Source organism: Phoxinus phoxinus (genome assembly GCF_949152265.1).
Source record: "Phoxinus phoxinus genome assembly, chromosome: 22".
Lineage (NCBI taxonomy): Eukaryota > Metazoa > Chordata > Actinopteri > Cypriniformes > Leuciscidae > Phoxinus > Phoxinus phoxinus.
The window spans coordinates 8,811,934-8,825,647 of record NC_136897.1 but is presented as its reverse complement, the minus strand read 5'-3'; the positions used below and the strand labels follow the sequence as shown (position 1 = coordinate 8,825,647).

The window sequence follows — 13,714 nt, the reverse complement described above, 5'->3', positions numbered from 1 at the left end:
GAAACGAGACAGGAATTGTAACATGTATAGTCACATATTTCCTTTTTTTTGGAGACTACCACCACAAAAATCCCCACCCCCATCTAATCAAATTTACCATTATGTTTTCTTTGCAACTTTCATAATTGCATCTAGGTTAAAGTCAAAACTTGTATAAAAAAAACCTGTCATAATGCATGCTCCAAAGTCCAGAGCTGGTTCAGTCTACTGAAGGTATTTTTCAGCAGTGTTTATACCCGGCCATGGCCTGACGGAAAGCTTTATAAATGATTGTGTTTTGAGAACATATTAGCCCACCTCCTCTGCCAGCCTGACCACTGTCTCTGTTCAAGTCCCCCAGACATATCCACTGGTCTTTGAAAGCATAGGACACACACCACTTAGAATGATCCTCGTAGCTTCTGAACATCTGAGGTCCTGGGAGACAAACTCTGTTGATGTTCATCACATGCCAGGGAAGTGAGCAGTTAGAGGGGAGTTGATGTGCCTGGTGCAGCCACGATTCCACCAGCAGATCTGTCCCTAATGCTTGAGCCACCCAACCTGTGTAAATATCTGTAGAGAGTGTTTAGCATTTAGCATGGAATAAGTTTCTTATTATCCTAAAACAAATTATTTATGCTAAAAGAATAGTTCAACCAAAATTGTTCACCCAAAAATTCTGTCATCAACCACAGTTATAATACATCATACATACTGTATAATACATTTATCTATTCACTGATCACCTTCTGACAATCAAATTTCAGATGCAACAAGGAATCTGCAAACTCTGGTTACAGTTATTTATGAAAATATATAATGCATTATAACATACATTATAAATACCTTTATAATGTATTAAAAATAAAGGCTTTAATTATTTAAGTCTTGCCTAGTAAGCCTGCTTCCGTGAAACATAAAAGGAGAAATTTTGAAGACTGTGTCTGTTTTTCTCTTCTTTGCAATGAATGGGACTGATGAATTCATGCTTAAAAAAGGATGCTAAAGTACCATAAATGTATTCTTAAAGTAGTCCGTGCTACTTGTTTGCTATTCTTCAAATCTACTGAAGTGGACGTAACAGATTTGGTTAAGATACAGACCAAAATCATTAAGACATTTTTATATTTTTGAAAGCAATGAGGCTTCTATTTAAGCTTGAAATTCTCAGTTCTCATTCATGGCTATTGCATTGAAAACAACCTCATGATTTCTGCTTTTGTGTTTCACAGAAGGTTTCTTATGTTTAACAATAATATGTATGTATGTATCGATTCGTAACATGTATGTTCTGTTTTGATTTAGTTTGATTGTGTTTTGGTTCTGTTTTCCCTGTTTTGGTTTGCCTGTGTTCCCTTGGCTGTTAAAGGTACAATATGTATTAATTTTCGGTAACACTTTACAAAACACTATGCTGATGCACAGATAATCATGTGTTAGTGTATTACTCATGAAGAACTAAACCATTAATTAATGATTACTGCATCAGCAACTACCGTATTTTCCGGACTATAAGTCGCTCCGTAGCATCAGTCAAAAAATGCGTCATAAATTCATTATGTTTCCTGTGGCGAGCAGGACGAGACTGACGGCCGCGGGAGAACGACGTGAGGCCGGTGGCGTGATTACTGATGAGCGGCACCTGTGAGACGCAAGCACCGGTCTCGTATCTCTCGCGGAGGAGAGGGAATTTTCAACCGATCACTTGTTTAGCGTTCATGTAAACACTACACTACATTCAGATTCACCAATCGGAATTAATTCAGTTAGATTGAAACAAAAGGTGTGCATGTAAACAATTAATGGCGACTGCAGAAAGCAAAAGCCGAATCCCAGACATTTTGGACGATCTCGACGGCTGGACATGTCCGGGAAAAAGAAAATGGTAAGCCCTACTACTCAGCTTTCTCCACAGAATAATAACCTGTTAGCTTAGCTTCCAAATAAAAGATGGCTGACACTATTTGTACATTCTGTGAGTGAGATCCCTCCCTCTATGGACGGGTTGAATACATGTGCGAAACATCACCTTTTACTGGCTGTAGTTTTAAAGGGCACCTATTATGGAATTTTGAAATGTACCTTTCATGTAGTGTGTAACATAGATCTGTGATCTGCCAATTTCATGATGGGATGACTGCTCGGGTGACCATAGGTGGACAAGAGTCCATGCCCTTCCCTGTACGCACAGGGGTGAGGCAGGGGTGTGTGCTAGCGCCAGTGCTCTTTAACATCTTCCTCCTGTGCGTCACCAAGCTTCTCCACAATGAGATGGAAAACAACAGTGGTATGGCAGTGGACTTCAGATTAGATGGCAACCTCTTTAACATTAGGAGGTTACATGCAACAACAAAAATCAGTAGAGAGCAGGTCCTGGAGCTGCAGTATGCAGATGATTGTGCTTTTGTGGCCCATACTCCGGAGGATCTTCAAAATGTCCTTGCTGTGGCGGTGAGGGCGTACAGCAGGATGGGGGTGACTGTCAACACCACCAAGACAGAAGTGGTCTGCCAATGGAGTACCAATGTCCCACACACAGCTCCTGCCTTCACTGTTGGAGATGAACAGCTGTCAGTAGTACCATCTTTTAAATATCTGGGGAGTTTTCTCTCTGAGGATAGCGGCATCGACAATGAAGCTACCTTTGGGAGACTTCGATGTAGAGTCTTCCATAATAAGAACCTTCATCCCTCCACAAAGGTTGCCGTATACCAAGCGGTCTGTGTTACCACCCTCCTCTATAGCTGTGAAGCATGGGTAACCTACAGCCGTCACATCAAGTCCTTAGAGCACTTCCACATAAGCTGTCTTCAACGCATTCTGGGGATTACCTGGCGTAATCGTGTGCCTCACACTGAAATACTTAAAAAGACCAACTGCAGAAGCATTGAGGCCATGATTACCCAGCGCCAACTGCAGTGGTTGGGGCATGTGATAAGGATGCCCCCATATCGGCTGCCCCGCAGAGTACTATATGGCCAGTTACATCATGGCCGGCGCTCAGCTGGGGGTCCGAAGAAGCGCTACAAAGATCAGATGAAGAACGCCTTGAGGAAGTGTAAGATCAGACCTGAGGATCTGGAGGATGTTGCTGCTGACCGCACCATCTGGCGACAGCTGTGTGCAGATGGGGTTCGTACACTAGAGGTGGAGAGGACAACCAGAAGACAACAGAAGCGAGCCAGGAGAAATGCAGCCGTAGCTGCCACTGTTACCACCACCACCATCACATACATATGCTCCACCTGCAATAGAGCTTGTGGGTCCAGGATAGGACTGTTCAGCCACCAGAGAACTCACCGTTAAAGGCGTGGACGTCATCATCGGATTTCGATGGACAACCGAAGAACATAGATCTAAGTGAACAAAAACATCCTGCAAAGTATGAAATATGAAAGTGCACCGTATATAAAGTTATCGTCTTTCAAAAGTAAGAGTCGACTCGGAGTCATTTTTATGAATCGTTAGAAGACCGAAGCTTTTTCTCTGACTAGATGACGTCAACTTGTCAAGTTATTTGAATACGATACGCCCACTTATTGTGCTCCAAGGCCAGGGAAAATATCATGGCGACGAGACGCTGTGTTCTGAACTTCTGAAGTGCGACAAGGAGGAGCATTTGAAGACTAAGTGGCTACAATTCATATAACTATACCACAGAAGTATAGTCCGAGCCTTGTGCTTTGTTCGCGCCATTTTGAAGACGATTGCTTTACCAACTTAAATGCAATCAAACTTGGATTCGCGAGCCGGCTGATATTGAAGGAAGGTTCAGTTCCAAGTGTATTTGCATCAGCTTCCTCCTCCTCCGTATCACAACCTGTAAGTGTTATTAATAATTGTTGCTTTTATGTTTTATGTAGCATGCTTAATTATTATTTTGTTTGTTGTGTAAGCACCGTTTAGCTTCTGGTCTTCAATGGCAATTGTATTGAGATATGTGAAGTGTTTGTCGTTGTTTTCGGAGTTGTCTTAAAGAATAGAATAATACCTCGTAGTAACGTAACTGCATTTTTTTTTTTGTAAAAACTTTATGTTTATGCATCGGGCTAATGCAAACAAGGACTGATTGTGCTTTTACAATATGAACTCTGGGCTATGCTCGCTAACATAACATTAAATTCTTTATCTTATTTTTAGTTTTTTACTACAAACTACAAAGCAGTGGACTATAATCATTATTATAACACGATTTAATTGATAAAAGCATCATTGTACTCCGTGTTAAACAATAAGTATTATCTCTGTAAACACTGCTGGGTCATCTGACCAATCGCAGATTAGCGTCGCGCAAAGGAGGGGTTTGGAAAAATGAGTCGTTGAACGAATCATTTGGGAGTCGGTGAGCAAATCAGGTAAAAATAAATGCATATTATACGAAAACAAAAGTGTTTTTTGACATTGCATGCACGTAAAACTGTTGTTGGGGACTCCCTAAACAACATTAGGAACATTTTAAATGTCATAGGTGCCCTTTAAGCCTCTGGCCAAAAAATCCTCATATGACGCAATATGACGATTTTTGCATCATATGAGTATTTTTTTCCAGACTAAAAATACATAAATCTCATCTCAGGGGGTTATGAGGCAGGGGGGAGCACAATAATTCGAAAATAACACTGGCTTTCTACTGATACAGAGCTTAATGCTAAATCCTGAAGTATCCCTTTAAGTTAAGTTACACCTTAACTAACACACCCTGATTCAGCTACACAATATCATAAAGAACATATAACTGGGAGGCTGAATAGGCTATATTAACATAAGCCAGTGAGTCCAACAAGTTAACGGTAAGAAAGTTCACCAAGCTCTCGCGATCTCATCTCATTTCCACAACCCTGAATCCATTGAATTCTTCCACGGTGTGTCGCTTCTGAACAACTCCGCCAACTAGAGCGCCCTCTCACGGCTGTAGACGGTAATGTTTTCTCTTGGTTCATCTCAGTCAGTATGAATTAATTTTGATATATAAGTCGCACCAGACTATAAAGTTGCAGGACCAGCAAAACTATGAAAAAAAGTGTGATTTATAGTCCGGAAAATACGGTAATAAAGATTCTATATAATAGATTAAGTAATATATGAATTATTATTAATTAAATGTTTCATAATGTATTAATTTCTTAATACCATATTTATTAACTAATAGTGTAAATTAATGCATTAATTACCACAATTGGTCAAAGCAATGTACTTCAACTTCCAGTTGTCTGCTTTAATTAATCATTACCTAATGATTTGCAAATGTATCATTATGTTATGACTTTACTTGTTGAGGCACATGACATGACTATTAACTAATTGTTAAGTAATATGCCATTTATGGGTTTTGACAGTTGCACATGCAGTGAATGTTATGTCAGAAAATGTGTTTGAAAGATGGGTAAGTTGGGCTGCACACAAATATCAGCACACCAGAATCTGAACTCCTGAACGCTGTTACACTGTGTTTAAACTGGACGAGACCAGCTGTCTACACTGGACATGACAGCATATTGCAAGTCCATTTGTCCTTCGTAACAAAGTAGTGCAAGAGCTCGGATTACGTCAGAAATAGAATGTTGCATCAGTTTACTGTCGAGGTTTTGTCGTGTAGCGTCACGCCGCATCCAGTGTAGTATCACTGATTATAATGGGTACTATTGTCTTTGTCCAGTCAGTGTAATGAAATAGCAGTGCTCGGCTGCACCACGACCTCAAACTTAACCTGACATATTCCTGTGCATGAACAACAAGATATTAGATGCGGCAGTTCATCGGACTCAGTGAAATCTTGGTTAGATGGTTGGAAATTGAAATCCATGGCTTAGTGGATGTTAAAACCAAAATGACATATTAACAGTTAGTTAATGGCATGTGTAAAGTCATAACATAATGATACATTTGCAAATCATTAGCTAATGAATAATTAAAGCAGACAACTCGAAGTTGAAGTACATGGCTTCAACCCATTGTGGTAATTAACGCATTGATTTACACTATTAGTTAATAAAATATGTTATGAAGGAATTAATACATGTTTACACAACACCATAAAAAATAAAAAAAAAACTTTTTATATTTTTGCCCTTTCATTTACACGACAACGTGGGTCTGAAAACAGAAGCTTTTGAAACCGGGTTTCAAAGTGCAAGGTTTTGAAAATGACACCTTTACCCACTCCATGTAAACAACAAAAATGTACGTAGTACGTGATTTGCTTAGTACGTGCTCAGTCTATAGGTGTGTGTTTTTTTTTATTTTTTTTTACAAAGCCAACTACTGGCCTGGCATGCATAAAACAGCGTTTTTAGTTGGATTTACAGATCCTTGTGAACGGTGATCGCTTTGAAAACTTTGTCATTTGTTTTTATTAGGCTACATCGTTGTTGTGTTAGCATACCTTAAGTTTAATGTGGCGGTGTTTACATTTTCTCTTGTGATCTCCTTAGTTTTCTGTTGTGGATTTAATGAATAATGTGTTCCGACTCTACTTCTTTCGTCGTGCTTTGATTACTATGATTACTACAACCATACATGACATTAATATAAATACATATATATACATAAATCTTCTTCCGCTTATCTGGGGCCGGGTCGCGGGGGCAGGAGTCTAAGCAGAGATGCCCAGACTTCCCTCTCCCCAGACACTTCCTCCAGCTCTTCTGGGGGGACACCGAGGCGTTCCCAGGCCAACCGGGAGACATAATCCCTCCAGCGTGTGGAGGAGTGGCTCTACTCTGAGCTCTTCCCGAGTGACCGAGCTCCTCACCCTATCTCTAAGGGATTGCCCAGCCACCCTGCGGAGAAAGCTAATTTCGGCCGCCTGTATCCGGGATCTTGTCCTTTCGGTCATACCCACAGCTCATGACCATAGGTGAGAGTAGGAACGTAGATTGACCGGTAAATTGAGAGCTTCGCCTTGCAGCTCAGCTCCTTCTTCACCACGACAGACTGGTAGATCGACCGCATTACTGCAGAAGCTGCACCGATCCGTCTGTCAATCTCCCGTTCTATCCTTCCCTCACTCGTAGAACGACGGAGTCCCCAGTCGGAGCACTTTCCAGTACCCCTCCCAGAGACTCTAGTACCCCTCCCAAGAGGGCTGGGTCCTCTGCACTGCCGTTTGGCCCGTAGGCACACACAACAGTGAGAGACCTATTCCCGACCCGAAGGCGCAGGGAAGCGACCCTCTCGTTCACCGGGGTGAACTCCAACACATGGCGGCTGAGCTAGGGGGCTATAAGCAAACCCACACCAGCCAGCCGCCTCTCACCATGGGCAACTCCAGAGTAGTAAAGAGTCCATCCTCTCTCAAGGAGTGTGGTTCCAGAGCCCAAGCCGTGCGTGGAGGTGATCCCGACTATCTCTCAACCTCACGCACAAGCTCAGGCTCCTTCCCCGCCAGCGAGGTGATGTTCCACGCCCCTAAAGCTAGTTTCCGTGTCCAGGGACCGGGTTCTCGAGGCCACCGCCTTCGACTGCCGCCGATCCACTTTGTACCGGCCCCTTATGGTCCTTCCTGCAGCTGGTGAACCCACGGGAGGGCGGCCCCATGTCGCTACTTCGGGCCGAGCCCGGCCAGGTCCCTTGGGGGGAGACCCAGCCACCAGGCGCTCGCATAGGAACCCCAACCCTGGGCCTGGCTCCAGGGTAGGGCCCCGACTGCACCATGCCGGGCGACGTCACGGTCCTCGTTTTTACTTCTTGCATAAAGGGTTTGTGAACCGCTTTTAGTCTGACCCGTCACCTAGGACCTGTTTGCCTTGGGAGACCCTACCAGGGGCATGTAGCCCCGGACAACATAGCTCTTAGGATTGTTCGGGTACTCAAACCCCTCCACCACGGTAAGGTGTCAGTTCAAGGAGGGGGATACTAATATACCTCTTATTTAATTTTTTAACTACCAGATTTGGTTGCGAATAATGTAAATATGCATACTGTGGTTCCCTTTCAGTTCGGTCACGTTCGACGTAGTCGGACATACCGTACTGATTGGGATCACTTTGAGAGTGCGAGTGTAATAATGCACATTTGCATGCAAAATTGCATCAGCTGCTTTGCCTTGCAGCGCAAGCATATAATGAACAGCAGATCTTTGCTTTTCGCTTCGGAGCCGAGTGGTTGTACTGTTCCTGAGCGGTTGTACTGCACCACTCGGCAACGGACGTGGCGGAGCGTCCGATGCCAGGCCTTACACTCGTATGCATTGGTGGAACCTGTGCTAGACTGTGTCCCATATGTTGTGATCCCTGCGGCGATCCTATATGTGTATTCTTCCATGGTACGGCTCCCTGCGGCGAGTCTCCCCCCTGCTATCGGCCGGAGCCACCTCAGTGACATTCCATATGTTGTACTGCCCAGAAACGACCCAGTCCATATGTGTAACCTCTACATGATACCTTCATACGGGCAGGATGTGGCTTACCCAGCGTCTCCCTTTCCACCGAAAGGGCATGCTTTCCCAGTGTTATGCAGTAGACTTCCCTGGCCTAAGCCCTGTCCCATCTCCGCCTCAATAAATACGGGGGTATCAGGTCAGGAGGCTTTTGCTAGGCATTGGAAGGTGGCAGGACTAGGTGGCGTGTTAATTGGGATCCCAATCAGTACGGTACATCTGACTACGTTGAACGTGACCGAACTGAAAGGGAACGTCTCGGTTACGTATGTAACCCTTGTTTCCTGAAGGAGGGAATGGAGAAGTAGTGCCGTCACCCACTATTGCTGGACCCCCGCCTACTCGGGGCTCCGCTCGGCTCCTCAGCGAAAAAAAAAGAACAAGATGCGACTGACCTGCTGCCCATTATATGCTTGCGGTGCGAGGCAGAGCCGCTGACGCCATTATCGCATACCAATGTGCATTGGCTCCTTTTGTTACACTCGAAGTAGATTGGTCTCTCAAAGCGATCACAATCAGTATGGTATGTCCGACTATGTCTCTGTTCCCTCCTTCAGGGAACAAGGGTTACATACGTAACCAAGACGTTAGCTTTGCACTGCTGTAAGCACACTGTAATTTAATATACAGTTAAACAACTACCATAATTAATTTCACAGTAGAGTATTTTTTTTATTGTATGGTTTGCTGTAAACTAATGTTATGACATTTTATTTGTTACCATGTAAGATTGATTTTACAACAAAAGTGTTACATTATAATTTAGTTTAGTTAAAATATAAAAGTATTAGATAGACCTACATTATATGGTTTATATTTAACAGATTTAATGTTAACTAAATACAGCTTTAACAGTATAAGTGTGTATAGCATGATGGTATACAATGCAACATTGTAGTAATATACTATATACAAATGTATGTGAAAACAAATAACTCCAGAAAACATAACATTTTTTGAACTTGAGTCTTGTGCATGCTTACATAATCAATGTAAATAGTTGCTTAAGCACAGTGATGTACTTTGGAATAATGTAATGTCAATAAACTGCTATGATGTGCCACCAGTCTAAATATGCAGAAGAGTTTTTTACATTTAAGAGCTCTCACCATCCACATAGTTGCGTGATTTGGCAAAACTGAGAAAAGTTTGCCCTCGAACTGATTTCAGCTTCTGCAGACTCCTCCTGTTTTTTAAGGCCGGTGTTTTACCATCACAAATTTGTGCCATTACAGCAATATCTTGGCGAAATGCCCCAGGGACGGAGCAGTTATACATACGTGGATTAAGATATGCTAACTGCCATGCTGTTAAGAGAAAGGAATAATTATTTCAGAATTGTGAGCACTAAAATAAATCAAACTAGTCTTATACAATAAGCATAGTATGTGCTCACATATTTGAGGGAACTGTGTATAGTTGTATGTAATACAGAGCAGAGTCTGGCCGTAGTATTTTCCTGTAGATGGGTAACTGTAATTTCTCTCTGGAAATGGAGGAAAATGAGGAACACTGTGTGTGAGCCAAAATCCCCGAGACTGGTCAAACATCAGCACTCCTGCAGAAATCAAATACGGCAATGCAGTTAGTCATAAATCAATTCATCATGAAACCTTGTTTATCCATAACTGATTACTCACATGGCCCAAGCAAATCAGAAGCTAAAATTTCTGATATTAATGTTAGAAAAACAAAAGAGAGAGCTGGAGTGTGAATTTGAATTTGGATTTAAAGGGACACTTCACCCATTTGCATTTAGCTTTGTATCGTTAGAAACCCAGTAATATTTTTGAATGATCATGCATTATTCCCTCAGTTACGACTGTAACCCTTGTTCCCTTAGAAGGGAAAACTTTGGGGAACGCCTTCAGCATGACGGGTCTGAAGCCCGTATGGAACAAGTCCAATGTTGATTGGTGTTGCGTCATGACATCACTCGTGATGTGACGGCGATACGGAAGCTAAAAGGACACTGGATCATAACAGTGTCAGCTTCTGTTTGGTCGAAGCAAGTCGTTCTCAGGAGCGCGAGAAGTGTGGCCGAGGGACGCAGCATCTCGTTCCTACAGTCGTAACCCGAGACGTTCCCTTTCGAGGGAACTTGCGCTGTGTCGGGAATCGACACTTTGGGGAACGAAATGCCCACTGCGCCACACTGAGAGATATACGCCCTACACGCTGCCTCGGAAATCGCCAGTCACAGAATCTTTATTGCAGAGTAGACTCGCAATCTTCGCGCTGCCTCAGCAAACGCGAGATCCGAGCCACTATAGATTCCGTATTGCAATGCCGACCTTATCTAAGCGCAGCTTCGGCAACGCAAGATCCCAGCCACAGAATCTTTATTGCAGAGTAGACTCGCAATCTTCGCGCTGCCTTGGCAAACACGAGATCCGAGCCACTAGATTCCATATTGCAATGCAGACCTTTATTTGGGACAATTCTTATGGGACAAACAACACCAAATAGGACAGACAGTTTGACACAGAGCACTTGCTGAAGAGCAAAAAGCTGACGCTGTTATGATCCGGGGTCCTTTTATAGCTTCCGCATCGCTGCACATGCGACGTCATGACACAACACCAATCAAGATTGGACTAGTTCCATAGGGCCCTCAGACGCGTCATGCTGAAGGCGTTCCCCAAAGTGTAGATTCTCGACGCAGTGCGAGTTCCCTCGAAAAGGAACTGTTTAACGGTCTAACTCCACAATTCAGTACTTCACAGTTCACAGTCTTTGTAATGTGTTTTAGCAATATATTTCTAACATTTATAATGTGTTTAGATTTTTATTTTATTTTATTGCCTTTACAGGGACTTTAAGGACCTATCAGTCTGCGTCATCTAGAATCTAGAGTTTCATGACAAAATGTGTATCACTTTATTGCAATAATGCCAACTTGCTTTATGGGGGGACCGGTTAGAAAATGTAAAAAGAAAAATGTCAACAATTGATGATTTTGGTCAACACAACTTATGTTATTTTGTTACTGTGCCATAACTCTGAATGCTGGAAGAGACAGCAGGTCAGTATAGGTGACAAACACCACAATTCTAAAATTGTTTTTGGAGTCTGTAAATACACTCCTGTTCAAAAGTTTGGGGTTATGTTTTTTTTTTTTTTTTTTTTTTTAATTAATACTTTTATTCAGCAATGATGATTTAAAGATTAAAAATACATTTACATTGTTACAAAATATTTCCATTTCAAATAAATGCTGTTATTTTAAACTTTCAATTCATCAAAGAATAAAACATAATGGTTTTCGCAAATATATTAAGCAGTAAAACTAATGAGTTAGCTAATGGAACAACAGACGAACAAAATCAGTAATAATCTGGCACACACTAGAGCTGTGTCCCAATTCAGAGGCAGCATTCTTAGAAGGCCGCGAAGGTCTGGCAGAGCATTGTTAAATGGGACGGTCTATCCAACGGAGGACTGTTCTTGTCACCTAGCAACTGTGACAGCTGCCATTGATGAGTGACTGTAACGTTTGTACGGGACTTTTTAAAAAAAAAGTTGCATTAAACTATCAGGGTTCACAAGCTCTCTAAATATGTTCACCTTGGTCCATTTCTGTATATAATAAATATTAATAAACTATATACAGTATCGCATCTTAGTAAGATATAAGTCAACATTTGAACCGCTTTAAAGTTTTTATTTATTTATTTTGTACATTTGCATCGTTAGATGTTTGCGTAAGCTGAAACCCAATATTACATTTAAAAGCGTGATTTGGCAATTAAAAAAAAATATATATATGTTGTCACTGGTGTGCAATGAATTCTGGGGTAGGCAAGGCCAATAAGGATTCATCTGTTGTATGCTTAATTTCACGTGAAACAAAGGATGCATTTAAAGAACCCTTCGAATTGGGACAGCCTTTGTCGCGCAGCAGTGAAGACGCAATCGGCCTTCGAAGTATGCAGCCCCTGAATTGGGATGCAGCTTAGTGAACATATGACAGGGAAACAGAACAGAAACAAAAACAAAATCCTGACAGATAATAAAAATGAATGTTTATTATAATGCATATTAGAATGATTTCTAAAGGATCATGTGACACTGAAGACTGAAGTAATGGCAGCTGACATTTTTTTTTTACTGTATTTTAGGTATAATACACTTCTTTCAACATGAACAAATCTTACCAACCCCAAACCTTTGAATGGTACTAGTATATATTGTATCTGTTGCCACCCTAACGCATGTTATTAGTGAGTATTCACACAAAATTACCTTTTGTATGTCCATACTTGCTTGGGTACTTCAGTTCTGGTGGCGCATCATTGTAAAGCATATAGACTGAGCTGTTGGACTGAAAAGTAAAAGTACAGTAATCTGTGTGCAGTACTATGTCATTACAATGTTATTAATGTGCAATAATAGAGTGAAAGAATTAAAAGATTTGAAGTGCCTCTTAATAAACAATCCTTAGGAACAACACGGAGCAATGATAGTATTCAAAGAGCTTCTTACTGTATATCCAGAGTAAAGCTGTGTCAATGTTCTGCCTAAAGCTCCTTTGCTGCTGTTGACTATATGTTTACTCATCTGAAAATCCACGACGGACGGATCCAGATACATGTAATCTACTCCACTTCCCTTAACATCCATCTTGTAAATGGGAAGTTTGTAAATAATAAACCTTTTAAAATAATATAAGAGAGTTACAATAGCAAACAGTAGTTAAACATTGCTGTACATAACACATTATAGAGAATAGCTATAAGATTAATGTCAACAGCAACTGTCAAATGAGTTATCATAAACTAAGCCAAAACCCGAAAGCAAAGATTTTAACCTACCAGTCCACTGGCTGACCATTCTCATTTAAGCAGGATATCACTGCCTCTGAGAAACCGATAAAAAACAACAAGATACACACACAGAGTTGAAACAACATGAACATTTCAATCTGTTATTCAAAGCGAACCAAACATTTCCTGTTCAAATTACAACAGAGAATGACATTTTCAGTCGTATTACGAGCTGAGAAATCGAACCATTCTAATTTGAGACAGAGGAAGTGTGTCTCATGACCGATATCACGCAGCTGTAATCTAGAGACAGAGAAGCAGTCTTAGTTTTCTATGGAAGAGACTGGAAATGTACCGTTTCTTTAGAAATGTAGAATCAGAAATCTGGTTTAGAAATCTAGAATTTATCACCTAAACTGTGTAAATTAATGTCAAGTACTAAGTGATTTTGTTGATGCCCTAACCCTAGGGTGAGTTTTAACATTATTATTTATAATTGTGTGCATGAATTAAATTATTTAAATTATTTATTTATAAATGGACCCAGTAAAGCCAGACATATGGAATAATAGTATAGTACATAATAGTA

At 41.3% G+C, this 13,714-nt stretch overlaps 1 protein-coding gene across 1 annotated transcript; it reads right to left on the bottom strand.

Moving 5' to 3' along the window:
- Positions 1-218: 218 nt before the first annotated feature.
- dnase2b (deoxyribonuclease II beta) lies at positions 219-13,403 on the bottom strand. Its single transcript, XM_079598422.1, has 6 exons — positions 13,174-13,403; positions 12,845-13,013; positions 12,605-12,683; positions 9,756-9,917; positions 9,469-9,666; positions 219-555 (listed from the first exon to the last, which is right to left on the bottom strand). The coding sequence occupies exons 1-6, from the start codon at positions 13,275-13,277 to the stop codon at positions 221-223; spliced, it is 1,047 nt and encodes a 348-aa protein (XP_079454548.1). The 5' UTR covers positions 13,278-13,403; the 3' UTR covers positions 219-220.
- Positions 13,404-13,714: the final 311 nt, after the last annotated feature.